We start from the raw sequence: 21,886 nt of genomic DNA on the forward strand, positions 1-21,886 counted from the left end.
ATTTCTGTGACTTTATTAAAGTCTTTATTAAATTGAAGAACCTAAATATAAAAATGATGGGAAACAGGCTCAGCTCTATCACCTATAATAATGTACATGATTTATAATTATAAATTTCATATTACTGTAACAAAAACCTTAGCTTTGAAAAATGTTTTATTTGAGAATTACATATTTTAATATCTTCCAAAATACTGTTTCCTAATCACTAAAAAAGAAAGCAGATTCAGTAAGAAATTTAAATCATTAAATATGTTGCACTAATATATACATACAGAATGCTAAGTAATAATATTTAGTCTGGAATGCGTACCATCTTATTAAAGGCTCAACCAGCACAATGTAGGCTATGTATAAAGTTCCATGTACATGAGACTGCAACTTGGTTGCCTCAGCTTAGAGCTGGGGTAATTTGTCCACTGGCGTGTCAAACTTGAAGTCTGAAGGGAAGAGATCTGGAGCCCGAGGGTAGATCAGTCTGTAGGACTGTCTGATTGTAACATCAGCAACACCAGCAATATCTCCAATTTCTAAGGACAAAAAACAAGACATTCAGTTGATCTGCTCAAATTCTTACTACCAAAAGGGAAAGAAAAACAAAAACAACCCCTCAATTTCACTTTTTGTAACTGATAATAGACATACATTCTACCAAGTAGAAGTAGGATTCAACATAAATACAAATAGTGGTATTAGCAGGCCTCTTTAAAGGTGTCTTAGTAATTCTAAGAGACATAATATATGCAAAGCAACCGGGCATGGTACCGAGTGACAGGCACTGTGTTCCTTTCGCCAGGTATTGTTGCAGGGCTGAGACAATACCCATCATGTGCAAAGCTGGGTTTACCCCCAGCATGGCATGAAGATCACCCTCAACTATATGAGACCTTGCCTCAAACAGTAAACAAAAATGGTGAAGGGCCATACAGTGCCACCCCTCCCTGAGGTACCACTGATAATTAATAGTGGCTGGGGAAAGAGATGCTATTTTCTTCAGTGATGTAACTAGTGAGCTGCCCAGGCCCCAGTAAATAAACCTTCCCTAAAAGATACAGATTAAAAATCAATAATTCAAGCAGGAAAAGAAGACTTGTATATAAGAAAGCTGTGCCTCTAAATAATCACTTAAAAGCAATATACATATTTTGTTTTTGAGGTGCTGGGCCAGGCCCTCGGGTACACTCAGCAGATACCCTCTGTGAATAGGCTACATCTCATCCCACTTCCTTCTGTGTCAATGCTTCTTAGGGGTTCTGAATAGTTAGTCTTCTTCACCATCAACTCCCAACCTTGCCATCACTCTGGCACACTTCTAATAAAGATCCTACCTTTCTGTGTCCGCTTCTCAGCGGATGCCTGGGAAGCCATGTAGATAGCTGCCGCCGCCACAGAGATGGGGCTCCTGCCAGGAACCAAGTCGAGCTCCACAGCCTTGCGGGCTATGTGCGTAGCTGCCATCTGCACTTGCTTGGGGAGGCAAAGGTTGGAGCAGAACCTGGACATGAAATCCCCAGTTGTGATCAGATCCACACTGGTTTCCAAAGCTTTCAAAATCAATTTGAAACAGCGGCCAATTTCTTTCTTAGAAATTCGAGATACAGCACATATTTCTAAAAGAGACAAAAATTGAAAAAAAAATCAAACCTGAGTTCATTTTCTAATTTATCGTTTTTTATTATTGAAAATTCAGTAATAAAGATGAGACCCTAATCCTTTCAAGCAGTGTTTTCCATGGAGCTTATTATTAAAAATTTCTTGGTTTGGGGGAGCAGGAGGAGAGGAGGGGAACTGGGATTGGAATGTAAAAAATGAATCAATAAAAAAATTTAAAAATTTCTTGGTTTATATTTCACCATATTTTGAATGCAGGTGCATATGCACTCTTTCCATGCTGTCTCGAAATAGGTAAAAAGTTAGTCACTGCTTGAGTTGTTACAGTAAAAGAGATGTGTGTCAAGTCTTTGCTCTTCACTCTGACACAGGAAAACTTGAAAGATACTTATTGGATGTATGGTAAAAGTGGTCAGCCTGGACCCGTGCAGTGAAAGTCAGTGTGCGTATCATAGCATCATTGGGAGTAGGCTGTCCTGTGCTCCTGAGTAAACACAAGCTTGACAAAACCCAGCAGTGATCTCAAAGTCTTTGATTTGTACAAAACTACAATTATTAGACCTCAAAAGGGAGGGGGGAGGGAGGAAGGAAGGAAGGAGAAAGAAAAACTACACTGAGGCTTTCCTTCAAAGAACTCTCATATATCAGACCTAGCTAGTAGTACCTTTCATCCCCAGCTACAGATGTAGCTCGGATGTAAAGCACTGCAGCATGCCAGGCTTTCAAGCCCACAAAGCAGAGTCAGGTGGACTTACAGGGATTAAAATTATGCCACCTCAAAAGCAGCTTGCAAAGACTATCCTGTGAATTTTCTGTTACAAAACAAAATAAAGAGCCATGGGCAAATGTCATAGTCAGGCTTTCTATTGCTGTGAAGAGACAACATAACCATGCCAACTCTTTTTTCGAGACAGGGTTTCTCTGTGGCTTTGGAAGCTGTCCTGGAACTAACTCTTGTAGACCAGGCTGGCCTCAAACTCACAGAGATCCACCTGCCTCTGCCTCCCGAGTGCTGGCATTAAAGGTGTGCACCACCAACGCCTGGCCCATGCCAACTCTTATAAAGAGAACATTTAATTGGGGTGGCAGCTTACAGTTTCAGAAGGTTAGTCCATTCTCATCACAGTGCAACATAGTGGCATGTAGGCAGTCATGGTGCTGACTATATCTTGAGCAGAAGGCAACAGGAAGTGGACACTGGGTGTGACTTGAGTATATGAGATCTCAAACCCTGCCTCCACAGTGACACATTTCCTCCAACAAGGCCACACACTCCAACAAACCCACACCTCCTTAATAATGCCATTCCCTCTGGGGCCATTTTCTTTCAAAACACCACATTCCACTCTCTGGCCCCCAAAGGCTTCTAGCCGTATCATAATGCAAAATGCATTCAATCCAACTTCAAAAGTCCCCATAAGTCTCAACAATGTTAAAAGTTCAAAGTGTCTTCTGAGAGTCATGCAATCTCTTAACTGTAATCCCCTGTAAAATTTAAATCAAAAAGCAGATCACAGACTTCCAACATGGATGGCATAGGATATACATTACCATTCCAAAATGTACAGAAAGGAGGATAGTAAGGAAATACTGGACCAAAGCAAGACTGATAACTAGCTGGGCAAATTCCAAACTCTGCATCTCCACATCTGATGTCAAAACGCTTCAAATATCCAACTCTGTTCATCTTTGTTGACTGCAACACACTTCTCTTTGTTCTCTTGAACTGGTTCCATTCCCTGTTAGCAGCCTTCCTTGGCAGGTATCCCACAGTGCTGGAATGTCAAACATCTTGGGGTCTCCAAGGCAATCCAGGCTGCAACTTCACAGCTTCATGCAATGGCCTCTCTAGGCTTCCATTCAGGGACACTCCTTACACATGCTTGGCCTCTGTGCCTTTTTTTTTTTTTTTTTTTTTTTTTTGGTTTTTCAAGACAGGGTTTCTCTGTATTGTTTTGGAGGCTGTCCTGGAACTCACTCTGTGCTGGGATTAAAGGCGTGGGCCACCAACGCCCGGCCTGTGCCTTTCTTTGTAGAGACAAATTCACCCCTTTTTTTTATACTTAACTCTAAAGTCAGAACCATGTGGCCAAGTGGGGCTTGCTGGGGCTAGACCATGGTCCCCTTTTTCATTTACTTCTTTCTGGTTTTGATGGTTTCCTTCATTGCCTAAGCCTGGCTGTCCTGGAACTAGTACAGTAGACCAGATTGGCTTCAAACTCAAGAGATCCACCAGCCTGTGCCTTCTGAGTGCTGGTATTAAAGGTGTACACCACCACACCTGGCTCTAAGCTTTTCTTCAATTCCTTTCCACAAGTTGGAAGCTTAACTGGGTGGAATCTTGCCCTGACATCATCACTCCCATTTTCCATTTCTTAATCTGTTTATCTCGTTAAACATAGGATTTAGCTCTATCCCAGTTTCTGGTTCTCCTTTGCTCCTCAAATAGTTTTCCTTGCTCAGCTTGCTCCTTTTCATTATATATCCTCATAAGAGTTAACACTATGAACTATACAACTAAGCGGTTTTGAGATATCCTCTGCCAAAGGAATTAATCTAAAACTCTCTAACTTTAACCTCAGTCAGACCCTTCTGACAAGGGCAAAAAGCAGCCATACCCTTCAAAATATCACAAGAGTAATCTCTAGGCCACATACACTTTTCTCTGAAACCTTTTAAGCCAGACCCCCACAGTTCAAATCAACTCAGCACTACTGTCTTCCATGCTCCTACTGGGATGGCCCATTTTAAAGCATTCAACTGCTTTTCTAATCTACAATCCCAAAGTCTGTTCCTTCAAACAAAAGCATGGTCAGGCCTTTCACAGCAATATCCCACTCCCTGGTACCAACTTCTCTTGGGGTTTCTACTGCTGTGAAGTGACACCATGACCATGCAACTCTTATAAAAAAAAAAAAACAAATCAAAACAAAAACATTTATTTGGGGTGGCAGTTGACAGTTTCAGAACTAATCCATTATCATCATGGTACAACATGGTGGCATGGTACTGGCTACATCAGAAGACAACAGGAAGTGAACTGAGATACTGGGTGTATCTTGAGCACATACGAGACCTGAAATCCTGCCTCCAGAATGACACACTTCCTCCAACAAGGCCATAACCACTCCAACAAAGCCATACCTCCTGACATTGCCACTTCCTTTCAAAACACCACAGTCACGAACATGGATTACTGCATGCTATACTAAAGACAAGCACTATCTGTTAAATGTCAAAGCTGCCTGATCTAGCTGGTGTAATTGAAGCCTTACCTTTAAATGTCCTCGGAACGCCTTCTTGTCTACAGGCAATATACAGACAAGCAGAAGCTATCGCATCATTAGCTCTTCCCTTCAGGCTCTTCTGCTCATACACTTGTTTGAATAAATTATTTGTTCGATCCTTCAAAGCAGAGAAACTATGTTTAATTAAATCTAGGCCATTTAATTACTTATAATATCAAAATTTTATGTGTTCATTAAATTAAGCAAAGTAAATGTCAGAATGGCTTAAAGCAGATGGACAAGAACTTACAACTATATTTCGAGGGAGGTTGATTCTGTCTGCCATGGTCGTGATTTCCTTGAAGGCATTCATCATTGCTCTATCAGAACTACTCATTGTTCTCCGATTTTGATACTTAGAATTGCCAAACTCATCAAAACTTGCAGCTCCTGTACCCTGTAAGACAAAGATTTAACCTTGGAAAACATTTTTGGAAAATTTGAACAATTTCTACGAAATTGTAACTTACACAATCTGACTACGTATGTCTAGTAGAGCCTATACCTCAAACAGAAACTTACAGATGAAGAAGCTTTAAAGGAGTGTGTTTCACAGACACGTAAGTCAATCTAAACAATTATTGCAGAACAGAGAAAGTGGAAAATGAAAGCCCAACTGAATTTATAGATGACACAAAATACAAATGCCAGAAAACAGAATGCAAAAGCATATTAAATATAGATACAAGAGCAAGTGAAAACTAGTCAAATACATGAAGGACACCTACTAGAGAATCCAACAGTTAATATGAAATGTCATAGTCACAGGTCTAAGAAAAATCACATGATCTCTAAATGTAGCATATAAAGCTCAGTGAACAAAATTCAAAATGCAGTTTTGATGAAGACTCACATTAAACATGGGCACTTCTGTGAGTATAAAAACCATCCTCCCAGGCCTAAAGCAAGCATTATGATTAGTGGGAAAAGGTTTCAACTTCACTGAGTAAAGAACACAGCCAGGTGGCTTTGATGCTTAACAAAAATGCTTGTTTATTGATGGTAAAGATCAAACCCATGACAGGAGTGCATACTAAAGCCACCATGCTGTAACATGACATTGCAAAAGCCAGAAAAGAAAGTGGAACTAACTGAAGCACTGTGAAGGAGACCATCAACTATTTATAGGCACTATGTCTATGAGTCCAAAATGCCCAACAAAGTCATTATAACATGCTATTGCTATAAACAGCACGAGAGTTCATTAAAGCAAAAGCATTGATGATATCTGAAGCCTCACATATACAATTCCTCTACCCAGTAACTATAGGAATAGAACTATGTGTATGTGAGTTCCTGCATTTAGTTTCTCAAAAGAAGCTTGAGGTAGAGAATATGCTGGTGCATGCCTTTAATCCTAGCACTCAGGAGGTAGACAAGGCAGATCTGAGTTCAAGACTGGCCTGGTGTACAGAGTGAGTTCCAGGAAAGCCAGAGATACACAGAGAAACCCTGTCTTAAAAAACAACAAAAATAGATTTAAGACTGATATCTTCCTGTCTACTCAGCCTGTTTTGTTAAAGCTGCCTTTAATAGAGCAATGTAACAACCAATCTTACTTGCTAAGGATTTCCCATGTAGTCAACTTGTATAGCCTAAACTAATGCATAGCTGTGATCTTAAATTATGACCCTCCACCAGGCAGTGGTGACACACCACCTTTAATCCCAGCAGTCAGGAGGCATAGGCAGGTAGATCTCTGTGCATTCCAGGTCATCCTGCTCTGCAAAGTGAGTTCTAGGACAGCCAGGGCTACACAGAGGAATCCTGCCTCAAACAAACAAACAAAAAGAACCAAAAAATTTACAACTCTTCCATGCCCCTGATCCAGATTACAATGTGTGTCTGTTTTATGACAATAATTTGCTGAAAACAGCAGATACGGGTTGAAAGCAGAGGTATAAAATTAATATCAGTAAGTGTTAAATAACAGCAGACAGATGTACTTGATTAGAGGGCATTAGATCCCCTGGAATTGAAGTTATGATGGTTGTAAACCACCGTGTTGGTCCTAGGAACCAAATCCAGGTCCTCCACAAGAGTACGAATTGCTCTTAACTTCTAAGCCCTCTCTCTAGCCCCAATAATTTTTAAATGATTTTTTTATAATGATCTTTTTAAAAAGTCATTATGCAGAACATGTTGGCACATGCCTATAAATCCTAGCACTTGGGAGGCAGTAGCAGGTGGACCTGTTAGTTCAAAGCTAGCCTAGTCTACATAGTGAGTTACAGGCCGACCAGGACTATATAGTGATACTGTGCCTCAAACAAACAGATTATGCAGTAGTAACGTTTTAAAGTAGTTAACACTTCCTTGATTCACCAGCAGTGCAGCCTAGGGAAGACTTTGCATCCTTGCCTGCTGCCTGCAGGTGGTGTGGCAAGCTCAAGGATGCAGTTCCATCAGTTGCTGCCTATGGTGGGATGTGACCTTTGGTAGACTCATTACTTGGGTTTATCACTGGTTCCAAATCGGGCAAACAGATGGTGTTGCCTCTCCCCAGAAAAAAAAAGCTTACACAACAACTATAAAGGATATTTTGTTTTTGTAATAGTATGTATATGGATGTGTGCCTATGCATGACTGTTACCAGTAGAGGCCAGAAGGATCCCTAGAACTGGAGTTATAGTATGTGTGCCACACTGGATGCTGGGAATTAAACCCAAGTCTTCCAGACAATAAGTCAATGCTCTTAATCCCAGTCCAAGATTATAGATTCCATGTTCTTCCTTCCATGATGGGAAAAAAAAAAACCCAAATTGGTAGACTTCCATAGTGGTTAACACTGGTAAATATTATTCCCAAACCAAGAATCTTCTTTGGATTAGTGACTGACACTTAGAAAAATACTAACTTCCCAGATCTTTACCTTGTCTCCCTTGGCATTTCCTGCTAAGTGGATTAATTACCTTGCCAATCATAGTAGACAAATCTCCATCACTCAGAAGAGGATTCTGAGAATCTCCAACTCGAGATGGGTCTTTTGTTGCTTTATCATTGCTGAAAGTTCTCCATTCAGATCCCACATCGATAACCCGGTCCCCTAAGAAGATAAGCACACAGTTACTCACCAGAAACAGGACTGACCTCCCCATGCTGGCTAATATTTAGCATCTCAACATGGGCTCCTTAGCATCTGGGCTCCAGCTTAGATAGCATGTCTTTGAAGCATTTACCAATTATGCTAGTCCAGTAATGAACTATGTAAACAGTATGCTATCATTAGTCATATCCCAACTCTTAGAAGAAAGTATTGGTTAAAAATAACAAAAAGAAAAAGCTGGTGTAGTAGTTATGTGGCTATTTTCCTAGCATTTGGGAGGCTGAGGCATAACAAAGAAATCAAAGCTATACTGACTACATATAGATAGCAAGACCTTGCCTCAAAGATCAAAGCAAAATAACCAAAGTATACAATGAAGCCAGATGTGGTGAAACAAGCCACTTAGCACAAAGAGAGAGGAGAAAGAGAAAAAAAAAATTGAAAGGTAAACAAGCATACTTTTCAGGTAAAGATGCTATGGCTAAGTTTGTGATATCAAAACACCAGACATGAATAGGTATGACTGACCACTGCTTTAGTGGGACAAGCTCAATGTCTGGAAATATCTTCAAAGCAGACAGACATAGCATTGAATACTGAAACACATTGAGCAGTGTGCCCAATGTACATGTTACCATTAAATCCCCAGAATGATATAAGCATAGGTGCCACTTTCACTGTTACTTCACAAATGGGGCTAACTTGTCAAAGATCACATAGTTACAAGTGAAATATCTATCAGCTTTCAACCTATTCCACTAAACTCTTTCAGCGAATTGAGCCACGGAGCAGTAAAGGCCACTGTGTCCATCTTTGCTAGCAACTACAATGAGTTTCAGTACAGACAGTCAAGGAATATGAGATCAAACTGCTGCTTAGCTTTGGAAAAATTATTTAATTAAAAATATTTAGATGGAGGTCTGTGGATGTAGTTCAGTAATTAAGAGCACATGCCAATTCTCCAGAGGACCCGAATTTGGTTCTCAGCACCCATATCAGATGGCTTACAACCACCCGAAACCAGCACCAGAGGATCCATGCTCTATCTCCAAGGGAACTCTACTGTCGTGCACACATCCATACATAGACACAGACATATAAAAATAATTTATAATTTAAGTTGAAGTCTTCAGTTTTAACTACATTTACTTCTTTTGTGTGTTGGGGGCATGCACAACACATGGGTAGAGATCAGAGGACAGTTCTCTTCTTGGGCCATGTTGGGTTCAGTATGTCAGGCCTAGTGGGAAGCACTCTCACTGTTGAGCCATCATGATGCCCCCAATTATTTCATTTCTATGTTTTTTGTTTTTTGTTTTTTGTTTTTTTTTTTTGGTTTTTCGAGACAGGGTTTCTCTGTGGCTTTGGAGCCTGTCCTGGAACTCACTTGGTAGTCTAGGCTGGTCTGGAACTCACAGAGATCCACCTGCCTCTGCCTCCCGAGTGCTGGGATTAAAGGCGTGCGCCACCAACGCCTGGCTCATTTCTATGCCTTATTTCCTCAGCTTTAGACTTCTCCAGTAACTTCACATTTTAAAGACTATAAAGGTTAAATGAGCTAAGGTACATATATAATGCATGTAAAGTTCTTTAAAAGCACCTATAAGTCCTCAATGCCTATCTCCTGCTATGAAAATTAAAACACTGGAAGATGTTCCCAGTCTCTCCATTTCCAGTAAGAGAGGCATTCATCTGACCCTTAGACTTTAAAAGACCCCAGGGCTCTGCAGCAACTACTTAGTGACAGAGGAAAATGGAGTGAAATGATTTCAATGCAGATCATACCAAATATGTTATAGAATATGTGAGTTAGAATGCACATATACAAAAGAACAGTTATAATCTAAACCTAGTGATATAGGTAGGTAAATACATAACAATAATTTGCTAATGAAGGCTTCTGATAAATTCATTTTTATTTGGACTTCCAGAGAACCTGAGAGTAGCCAGAGTATTGCCTAGACAACATCTAGGTGAAGGAAAACCACCATGGGAGGGAGTGGCCTCACCTGCCATCTCCCTGGCCTGAAAACAAGCAAAGGCCCCAGTAAGAAAGCATTTTAACGTGCTAGCCTGACTGCTGCTCCCAGGAAGGACAAGTTTAGGTGAAAGTGATACTACATGGTTCCCATGCACCTGTGCTTGCAGAATCAATGAGGCCAACTTTCCTAGTCAGCAAGACAAAAACAAAAACAAGCACAAACATAAAGACTGTGGCCTGCAAACCAGAGATACCAAATCTGAAAAGTTAAAAAGACCAAATGCCATTAACTTACATGTAGCTGTATATACACAAAGCACACATAATAGTTTTCAAGCACTCAAGGCCTTGATCATGCTAATCAAGTGTTCTCTGAACTACACTATCAGCCCTATCTCTGCTTTTATTTTGAGACAGGGTCTCAGGAAATTGTGCAGGATAGCCTGGGACTCATTCTAGCCCAGGCAGGTGTTTAACTTTAATCCTCCCTCACCCTCCCTAGTAGCTACAATTATAGTCCTGTGCCTTTAGGCCTAGCTGTTATGTTTTCAAGGGACAAAAGCGAATATATCAAGAAAATAGTACAGGTGGACAGCCATGCAGGTGTTCCCACATGCTGTAATTCTACCTGCATATTTGGAGAAAAAGCACCAGCAAGCTGAAATGGTTCATTTTATAACATTTTCCTTTTGGCATCAAAGTACTTTTTCAGATTGCTTTATACTGCTTTTAAGAGGACAAAATAAACTTTAAAAATAATAATTATAAGGTATATTGGTATATAGTATAAATAGAAAACCCAGAAATGGACAATGGAGTAAATTTTTCCAAATATGTGGCATGATCTAAACATCTCACTCAAGAAGTTGGTTTATACTAATAACTATTCCCTGTTAGACATGACTCCTCAAAACAGCACTTATCAGAATCAAACGTCCAAGGCAACTCACACAGCACAGCATGAAAGTATAACCAGTCCAAAAATCATATACATGAATAATAACAAAGAATTATTCATAAAAATTCTGAATAGATAAAGGATTCCTACTTAAATTCCAAATGGAGCAATTCAGAATCACTTCAAGGGGAGAGTGAATAAGGTAGCCCTAATATTTTGATACTACAATCCCTGGCAAAAGGAAGCCTGTGTGTAATCAACCTTGGACAGCAAGAAGCCTACCAGCTAGCAAGCACACACGCACACACCCTCACGTATCCCAGAAATAGAACCATGCCAGTTTTTCCCCTCTTAAATTACACACCGATTTTGTAAATTTAAATCAGATGGGAGTTCTTCATGAAAGCTGTGTTAGTAGCACTGACAGAGACATAAATATCATTTTGATAGGCTCCATCTCTGGGGCAAGAACTTTATTCAAGGTCCACATAAAAAGGAAGTCCCACCCAGCAGTGTCACTGCACTGAAATGTAGAAGCCATAACAAAGAGTGGCATCTAAAGAGCATTTCATCATACTCTAAAGAGATACAAATTTCATCTCTTTGTTTTATGAGAATAATTGTCAAAATCATTCTCACCAGTTCAAAGCAGTCAACACTTTAGCACCTACCTTTTGACTTGTCAATGACTAAATTTTGGAAGAAAAGGTCAAAATGACTCATTTCTTTTTCAAATATATTTTCCTCCTGCTGCTTTTAAAAAGACGAATTTAAATGTACATGGGGAACATGACATGATGTTAACTGGAAGTGGAACTACTCATTTTAAGCAATGCTGATGTGAATTCCCAATTCATAAGGCATGACATTAATTCCCTTCTCAGCAGTGTTGAGATTTAATGTTTAGTAAACAGGACAGGCATTCAGCTGTGCTCCCTAGCCCCAATTTTAATCTTCTAATAGCTACAACGGTGACTATAAACATAATATTTTTGATGAATAAAAAATCAACACATAAGCAATGTACTAAGTCAAATTTATGAACAAACTGATGCCCTAAATATTGTTGTAGTACAATCTACTGTTGAAATTCTATAGTGACACTATCACATTTTTAAAATCTAGTTGGGGCAAGGACTCGCTACACAATCATTTTACTGAACTGTTTCACTGAAGGAAGGAAGCTATGCCTCATTGGCTTACGTAGTCACAACACATCTTAAGAAACACCAAAGGGCCAGGTGTGGTGATGTACTCCCAACAAGGAGACTGAGACAGGCACATCTCTGAGTGGCAGACTGTGGGGACACCAGACCTTGAGCAGAAACCCACTTCCCCTTCGGCCTGGTAGCAGGCAGCTGTGAGATAATGTTTACTGAAAACATGTTTACTGAAAACAATTCAGTGCCATAAAGCTCTTGTTAGGGCTCCTATAAGGGCTCACTCACTGAAACACCATGTCTTTGATCCCCCCTACGGCTAGATGGTCCTTCCTGCTCCCTGCGGTTTCTCCCCAATTCTGAGGCCAGGAGATTAAACCACTAGCCAGGAGAGTGAGAAGTCTGGGAGAGCTGTGAGAGGTGTGTGAGAGCTCAGTTGGAGAACTGTATGTAGATGGATGGCAAAAGTCCTTAAAAAGGGAAGTGTTTTTTCTTGGGGAGCTCTCCTAAGCCAACTTGGGGAGCATAAAGTTTTCTTAAAGCAACCGACCGGTCTCTGTGTCATCTATCCCAACCACCTCGCTACATTCTCGGATGCAGGCCGCACAGCAGGTGCGACAGCAGACCAGACAGGGCTACAAGGAAGATGGCTCAGTGGATAAAAGGGCTTGAAGCATAAACATGAGAACCCATTTAAAAACTTCAGCATAGACATACATTCGTAAACCAGGTGCAGGGGGTGTGGGTGGAGACAAAGGAATCTGGGGCTTGTCAGCAGGCCTCAATGAATAGCAGCAAGCTCTGGACTGTCTTAACTGACTAAAGGAGAAAGTGATGGATGACCTCCTCTGACCTCTGCCAGTTGACAAGCACATGTATACACTACAACACATACAAATCAATGATAAGACAGTGAATGCCAAATCACAGCACTGCAATGTATTCTACAGTTCAAATGAAAGTCTAACAGATCACTGTTATACACTGAACAGTTATGTGACTGGTTCTCATGCCAAAGTGGAATGCATTTCCTCAATCTACCTGAGTGGGTCTAAGACTTTACTCACCAATCCCAGTGCACTGTGGTCTAGACATAGCCTTTGGCTTCCTTCAAAAAATACTTGCATTCCTGATAGTCTCTTTTTAAATCAAGTATCACATAGGAAACATGACTAGTTTACAGTAGGCTCCATAGTTTATTCTGTTTTTATTAAGAAATTCGGGTGTGATTAAATGGCCACGTTAATTTTTTCTGACCGCTTTCCTCCTGAGTGTATTCTGAAGAGTGCTTACATGGTCAATCCACAGCTGCAGCATCCCTGCACAACGAACAATGGCACTGCTACCTAATCAACAAGATAATTACTGCACTCCACCTTAAGAGGGTGACAAGTTTGTTTTGACATGAGTGCAAGATAATAATAAAATAAACACTATAAAATGTTGCAATATGGCAACCTGCATGCTTACAGTTCCACTGAGTTCTAACTCCACAACTACAGTTAACAGTACAGCTGAGTGGCAGAGCCAAGTGATAAGAGCAAGCCTGTGGTTTCTACTGCAATTACTAAGTGGCTAAGGAGATGTGAAACAAGTGAATGTGGGCATGTTCCAATAAAACCTCATGCATTACAAAACTTACATATGGTAGTATTTTCTTGTGTACAAAATAGTATCATTTCAATTGTTCTCAACCACTTAAAAGTATACAAGCCACTTTTAGCATGAAAGCCATGTTAAGAACATGTGTTAGCAGGTGCTGACATGAAAAGCAATGCATCTCAATTTCTATTATTAACTCTATAAGCTTTAAAATTCCCACTGAATGCTAATGAGTGGGAACAAGTCTGAGCTACTCAAAGTGGGAACAAACAAAACTTTCCCAGTGTCGGTCTGAAGTAAGAAGCCTTCTTGGGTGAATGAAGTTAAATAAGACAAATGCACAGTACATGCTACCAGCATTTGTCACAGTTCCCCAAGCTAATAGCAACTCCATTCTTAACTGGGAATGCAGGTCAGTGACAGAGCGCTTCCTACCATGTAAGGCCCTGTGCTACATTGGCAGTACTTCAAGACAAAACAAAGTAGCCAACCTCTCAGTACTCTCTCTTCTCTGCACTGCTGAGACTCCCAAGTCTCCTCTGTGTATCTAGGTTAGTGAGCATAAAACCGAAACCGTATTTATTTTTCATTTTGTAGTAGTGTGGATTGAACAAAGTGGCTCTCCCAGTGCTAGGCGAGCATGTTACTACTAGCTATATTCTCAGGCCTAAAATTAAATTTTAAGATGTGGCATATTTGAACAATAACAAACTAGGATATCCTATATATTGGTGTCATATTGGTAACATATCTTTTTGTTTTACTACAAAGCATTGGATGAAGCTCAATATTATTACTTTGAAATCTACCATATTTCTTTTAGAAAGCATACAAGTGGCACAAAAGTTGGATATTAGTTATTTGAGTATCAACCCATCTCCTTTCACATGTATCTTCCATTAACTATTTAAAACTAAGGATGCAAGTACTGTTGGCCTTTCCATTTTCTTTGTAGTTGTTGCTGTTGTTCTGTATTTCATGGCAGGGTTTCTCAGTGTGGCCCTGGCTGTCCTGGAACTCACCCTGTAGACCAGGTTGGCCTGGAATGCAGAGATCGGCCTGCCTCTGCCTCCTGAGTGGGGGTATTAAAGGAGTGCACCACCACTGCCCAGGGGGCCTTTTCCTTTCTTTTAGGTAGATTTCCACCAGCGTTCCAACATGCAGTGATTACATGCACACAATGGCACATGGCATGACTGGAGGCTCTTCAGCATTTCTATTTCTCTTCCGTTTACTTTACTTTACTGTCACTGTGACTTGCTTATGTGGGGCTGAGCTGTCAAAAGGTATTCATTAAAACTTTGGAAACTGCACAAAAGCAAACTTCTGTGGATGATTTAAATTAAACCTTAGTAGCTACTTACCTACAACTAGGCCACATTCAGGACAGATCATATCACCGGCTCTGTAGTCCTCGACTAAAATTGCGTCTGGATGATTTGGACATGTGACTCTTGGGAGAGCATCCAAACTACAAGAAAAAAAAAAAAAACTTTCCAACTAATATGAAACAAGTCCGAGTTTTATTGTTTCGTAGTAATAGGCAAGCTAAGATTTTTGAGACCCTGGATTATAATCATAACAGCCAGCAGCATTTACATATAATTATCTGGGTTGTGCTCTTTGCTATTTATTTCCCTTGTTAGAAAATGATGGTGTTTTCTACCTTAGTGACAGATTTGGCACAGCACTCTAAAGCCAACACACATTTGAATGAAAGACAGTCAGATGCACTTGTGCTGACCTTAAGGTCTGACCATTTCAGTTAGTCCAGAACTCAGGATTTTAGCTTTTACAAATTAGTTTTGCTGAAGACTTTACTTTCAGGGATCATTTCTATAGTTCGTTACAAATTAGTTTTGCTGGACATGCTATGCAGCTATAGACCCAGCACTTGAGGCTGAAGTATGGTTCCTTGAGTCTGGGACTTCAAGATCAGCCCAAACAAAAGACACAAGTATCTTCACAAATTAAAAACAAAATTAAAAACCTGGATAACCATACATAGAAGAAAACTAGATTCCTACTTCTAATACTACACAAACATCAATATGGATCAGACCTTCATGTAAGATCTGAACGTTGGTGCTCAGAGGTTGAGTTGAGTGCTGCTGACTGCTCTTTCAGAAGACCTGCGTTCAGTTCCCAGCACCCACAAGGTGGTTCACAACCACCTGTAACTCCAGTTCTAGGGAGTCTGATACCTTCTTCTGGCCTCTGAGGTCACCAGGCACACACACAGATACAAAAACAAAGAAAAAAAAGATCTGACACTTTGAAAGTGCTAGGGCAAACAGGTAAAAGCACTTCAAGATGTAGGTATAGCAAGGACTTTCTTAAAAGTATCCCAGTAGCATAGAATATAATCCCAAGAACTGAAAAAGAGTAACTGCATGGAAAAAAATTAGACAGCATCTACAATGCAAAAGAAACAATCAGCAGAGTCAACACAGTGTACAGAATGGAAAGAAAACTCTGCCAGTGACATAGGAAACAGAATTAATATCAAGAATCTATATGGCACGCCAAATATTGAGTGCCAAAAATACAATCAACAAGTGGACTAATGAAAGACCATTCTCTAAAACAGGAAACACAAGGGGCCAATAAGTATTTGGAAATGTATTCAGCATCTTTAACCATTAGGGAAATGAAATTAAAACTGCTTTTTTTTTTTAAATCTCATTCCAGCCAGAATGGTAATTACCTAGAAAACAAATGACATCAAATAGTAAGGTAAATGTGGAAAAAAAAGACTTATCACACACTGCTGATGGGAAGATAAACTGTTAGAACTGCCGTGGAAATCAGCATAGGGCTGATGGCTCAGTGGGTAAAAGTGCTTTCTGCCAGGCCTGACGACTTGAGCTCAGCCAGTGGGACCCATGTGGTGGAGGGATAAAACCAGCTTCCATAGGATGTTCTCTGATGTGGTCAGGAGAAAGCAGAAATCCCACAGGTTGTCCTGACTCACACCTTGGCATATGCCCCCCCCCACTAAATAAATAAATAAATAAATACACTAATATAATTTTTAAAGACAGATCTGTATAATAGACTATACAACTCCTAGGCAGATACCTGAAAGTTCAAAGTAAACACAGCACACAGATTCTCAAACACCCATGTTCATCTGTAAAAATGTTATGAAGTGCAATCAACTGCAGGATAAAGAAAATGTGGTACCAACACACAGCCTTAAAGAACGAAGGTGTAGGAAACGAATGCAACCGGAAAGCATTAGACTGAGTGAAGGAACCAGAGTCAGAACAGCAGGGACAGCATGATTCTCTCATGTGCAGATTGGATTCAAGTTTACTTGTGTGTATACACATATGCATACAAGTGACATATGTATGTAGTATCTGAAAGAAAAAGAGAACTATACGGGGGAGGAAGTGAGCTTAGGAAGGGAGGAAGGAGGAAGGGAGAGGGGCACTAGGGGGCACTATCTGGGAGAAGTGAAGCAGCAATAAGGTGGAGGTTAGGGTTGACTAGTAATAAGGTGTAGCGGCACTAATAGAAGACATGCCATAAGGAATCCACTGCATTGCAATTTAACATAAAAAGTAATACGGCTACAGAGCTAACATATTTACTTAAGGTTTATGATATTAGTAACATTAACATTTTCCTTTTATTTTTTTAAAAGACAGATGCTGCTCTATAGTCCTGTTGGCCTCAAACTCACTATACAGCCCAGGTGGGCGTCAAACTAGGCGCAATCCTCAGCCTTGGCCTCCTGAACTGAGATCACAGTTGGGGATGTGCCACAAAGCCCAGCTTACGGGCACAACAGTTTCCTTATTTGTGTTATCTGGAACAATGAAACAGTTTAGGGAAGTTGATTAACCATAAATGACTTGATAAAACAACCTTTAAAGCAACATGAGTCCTCTTCTAAAATTCACGTGACATGTATACAGCAAATGATTATGTTAGTTATCATAAGCATACACTTAAAACAAAATTAACTGCTCTGACAATATGTAAATAGACATTTGTGGTTTAGGATCAAGTTTCTCATGTTAGCTGGTATAATTCAGAATGTTTTAACAACTAACATTATTTTTTGTTCATTTACACTTAGAGATATATGTGTGTATATACATACATACATATATTGTTTTATGCATGGATATATGTGTAGTGCATGCATGTCTAGTGCCCAGAGGTCAGAAAAGGAGTCAGATCTCCTGCAAGCGCAGTCACCGTTTGGATGCCAGGTCCTCTGCAACGGCAACAAGTGCTCTTAACACAAAGCCAGCTCTCCGTGCCATATCAACAACTTTGCAGTCGCATGAAAAAATTGATTTAAAAAAAAAACACAAAAGCCGGGCGTTGGTGGCGCACGCCTTTAATTCCAGCACTTGGGAGGCAGAGGCAGGCGGATCTCTGTGAGTTTGAGGCCAGCCTGGTCTACAAGAGCTAGTTCCAGGACAGCCTCCAAAGCCACAGAGAAACCCTGTCTCGAAAAACCAAAAAACAAAAACAAAGACATATAATAACCACCAAATTTACTTAATTAATTAAAACATATCTTGCTTGGACTTTTCTAATTGGGAAAATGGGAGAAGGTAGAAATTGCTTTATACTTGTAGTTATTCTGGAAATTTTTTAGAAAAAATAAGTTATGAGGAATAATAGCATTAATAAAGCTGAAATAAAGTAAAATTTTAGCAAAATAGGGGTAGTTATCAGTAAACAAGCAGGAAGTTAATATAACAGTATGTTGCCGGGCGGAGGTGGCTTACGCCTTTAATCCCAGCACTCGGGAGGCAGAGGCAGGCGGATCTCTGTGAGTTCGAGGCCAGCCTGGTCTACAGAGCTAGTTCCAGGACAGCCTCCAAAACAATACAGAGAAACCCTGTCTCCAAAAAACCAACGACAAATATATATATATCAGTATGTTAGGGATTAACAAAGGTTAATACTGTTAACAAGTAGACCAAGCCAGCTGTGATGGAGCATGCCTGGGATCCCAGTATTCAGGAAGCAGAGCTAAGTTTGCCACCAATTCAATGCTGTCCTAATAATACATAGTGAGTTCCAGGGCAGCTCAGACTATAGTATGAAAAAGCAAAACAAACAAACAAACAAAAAACCAAAACAAAACACAAAAAATAACAAACAAGCAATAAAAGGCAGTCAAGGGGCTGGGAATATAGCTTAGCAGGAGAGTTCTGGGAAAGGGAAACAGGAAAGTTTTCAGTGTATTTAAATGATAATGGAATTACTGCAGTGTGGGTATTGTGTCTGCATGTCTCTCTGTGAAGCACGTGCATGGTATGGGCAGAGGTAAGAAGAGGGCAACAGACTCTCTAGAACTGGAGTAAGAGACTTTGTGAGGTGCCATGTGAGTGCTGGAAACTGAACCCAGGTCCTCAGAACAGCAGCAACCAGTGCAGCCCCATCTATATCGTCCATGACTAATTTGCACAACACTCTGCAAGACAGGCAGGCACTCTCTGCACCTCACAGACCATGGCCAGAAAATCATCTGCCTGAAATGAGAATAAGTAGCGGGCTTCAATCTGAACATGTTATCATCTTTGAGAACACCAAGCAGTTTCAAGGCTAAGTGACTACATACCATGCCCAAGGACTGAGCCTTTGTTCCCACTGATGGGAAAATCGGAGAGCGGCAACAGGATTGACACAAACTTAAAAGCCGGATGATGGGATCTCCAATCCCACCTCCTTCCAGGTGGTGATGGAATTCTAGGCCAGGAACTCAAAATGAAAACTGACTGTCCAGAAAAAAATAAATCTCAAGGAATTTTTCAAATGACAAAAACAGTTTAAAAATTGTAACCAGTGAGTTTACTATGTGTGGTATTTAACTACTACAACTCGTCTTTCAAGAACACAGAAGTTCCTATTGCATTAGAAGATAAGCTGTGCCTACCTATGACACCACAGGCAGCTTCCCCATCGACAGCCATGGGAAAATTTCAGAATTGGATAAATTGGGGAAGCTGTTTCCATGACCTTACAAGGAAGCCTTACCTGACAAAACCACACCCAGATGGGATGATTAAATCATAATTAAATCTAATTTAAAAATAAATTCGAATCGGTAAGCAAGAGTGTCGATGGTTTTCCTTCCACACAGACAGTTGAAGCTGCTCCCCATGGCCAACTCTTGCTTTTTATAATAAAGTCTTTGGGGTTCCCAGAAAGGGCCTGAGCTTCTGTGAATAATGGCTTCCCGTGGTGACATCTGTCAATTCCACACACAGTAACCACCTCAGGGGGGAAAAAGTGTCAGAAGTGCAGAACTTGATTTGATACTTTCAATAAATACATTCTGTATCAATAGAGGCCAATGGAATGACGGTCAGGAATAGGTACCCTAGGCACTCGAAAGGTCAACACACGGGCATGACTCAGTTTACACATATGCCAGAACACTAATGCCTACCTCACAGTGGTTACAAGGGATATAATTAGGGTCTGCATAGCACTTTGCAGGTCACAAGATTAAAGGCTGTCTCTGAGGGCACAACATGCGTTTCCTGTGGATATTAAGCACGCTACGTTAAAAAAAATACATTTAAAAAACCGACTTCCAGCAAACGTAATTAATTTATCTGCAGACAGCATCTCCTTCGCAGCCCGCAATGATACTTTTAGGGGTGGGGTTGGGGCTTTGGGAGAGAGTGGTTCTGGTCTCCGAGTGAGCCTTCCTTTCCACTCCGGGGGGTCGCGGGGCTGGCGACCCGTTTCCACCAGGCCACCAAGGCTGACGCCTCCCAACTTTCCAGCTGTCAGATGGAGGGGGACGGACGACGTCGCCTCCTTCCCGCGGCTCTCGGGACAGGAGGCGACGCCGCAGCCCCGCAGACGGGACGGGCGGCAGTGGGGAAAGACACGGAAAACATTAACGTGACACAAAGACGGTTGCGGGGTCCGGAGGGAGGCGGAGGCCGGGGCGCCGCAGACCCGCGGGACCGACCCGGACGGCGGCGACTCGGGCGAGCAGGGGCCGCCGGCGGCAGCCGTCAGGGGGAAGCCTCGGCCCCGCGACCCCCGGCTCCACTCGCTCCGCGGCCGCCGCACTCACCGGCTGGTCGACGCCATCTTCGCGGCTCCGCCAACAGCTCCGACCAAAGCAGGAAGCGACTCTGGCGGCGAGACGCCCCGAGCCGGCCTTTTATGCGCGAGTCGCTCGCGCGCACTCGGCGCGGCTACGGGTCGGGAGGACGGCCAAAAGGCGTGCATTCCTCGGCGCGGCCGGCCGAACGCTTCCTGGGTTTTGCTAAGAGGACGTCAAAGCCACCGCGGGCAGAAGCCGGGCGGGCGTGGTAGCACACGGCTTTAATCCCAGCACGCAGGAGGCAGAGGCTGGAGGATCTCTGTGACTCCGGGGGCAGCCTGGTCTACAGAGCGAGCTCTGGGGCAGTCAGGACTAGAGAGAGAGAGAGAGGGAGGGAGGGAGGGAGGGAGGGAGGGAGGGAGGGAGAGAGAGAGAGAGAGAGAGACACTCTGGCACAAACTAAACAAAACAAAAAACCGACCCAGGAAGAGTCCCCAAAACAGACCGAATTAAAACAGGAAGGATTTGCCTTATTGGCACTCTCCTGCAGTTCCACACAAAGGAGGTAAGAGGGAGGATCAGGAGTTAGACCGAATCTCAAAAAAAAAAAAAAAAACACTATGGATAGACAGACAGACAGACAGACCGACCGACAGATGATACAGATTTTTAAAAATCCACAAAGGAAATCAGGCTGACCCCAAACCACTCCTTTACTTTAAAGTCAATTTTCTGTCAGAATGAATTTTTCATTTGCCCCGAGTAAAGAATTTGGAATAAAAAGAAATTAGCTTTGGTCTTAAGAACCAATTCAAGCCGGGCATTGGTGGCGCATGCCTTTAATTCCAGCACTCGGGAGGCAGAGGCAGGCGGATCTCTGTGAGTTCGAGGCCAGCCTGGTCTACAAGAGCTAGTTCCAGGACAGCCTCCAAAGCCACAGAGAAACCTTGTCTCGAAAAAAAAAAAAAAACAGCAAAACTAAACTAAAAAAGAACCAATTCAAGTTCTATCATCTAACAACAAGCTTCGAATTCCTGCAGGCATTGCCAGTGTGGGGATAGAGTGTATTGCCTCAAGATACTTCTGCAATTGACAGGAGACCACAGGGAGCCCGGGGACAGCAGTCTGTGTTGTGAAAAGTCTGGCCCTGCCATGGTCCACGCTGTCTTTCCCCCATCGTCATCAGACGTTGGACGGAAAGCTAAGAGTAGGAAATATAGTGGAACAGCTAACGACTGTACAAGGGCCTAGATTCATTAACC

The 21,886-nt window shown here is 41.6% G+C and overlaps 1 protein-coding gene across 1 annotated transcript; it reads right to left on the bottom strand.

Moving 5' to 3' along the window:
- Positions 1 to 138: 138 nt before the first annotated feature.
- On the bottom strand, positions 139 to 20,798 carry Gtf2b (general transcription factor IIB). Its single transcript, XM_005081920.4, has 7 exons — positions 20,652 to 20,798; positions 14,950 to 15,056; positions 7,811 to 7,944; positions 5,149 to 5,295; positions 4,887 to 5,016; positions 1,329 to 1,610; positions 139 to 530 (listed from the first exon to the last, which is right to left on the bottom strand). Exons 1-7 carry the CDS (start codon positions 20,666 to 20,668, stop codon positions 397 to 399), a joined length of 951 nt encoding a protein of 316 aa, XP_005081977.1. The 5' UTR covers positions 20,669 to 20,798; the 3' UTR covers positions 139 to 396.
- Positions 20,799 to 21,886: the final 1,088 nt, after the last annotated feature.

This window comes from Mesocricetus auratus, unplaced genomic scaffold (assembly GCF_017639785.1).
Source record: "Mesocricetus auratus isolate SY011 unplaced genomic scaffold, BCM_Maur_2.0 Super-Scaffold_100009, whole genome shotgun sequence".
Taxonomy (NCBI): Eukaryota; Metazoa; Chordata; class Mammalia; order Rodentia; family Cricetidae; genus Mesocricetus; species Mesocricetus auratus.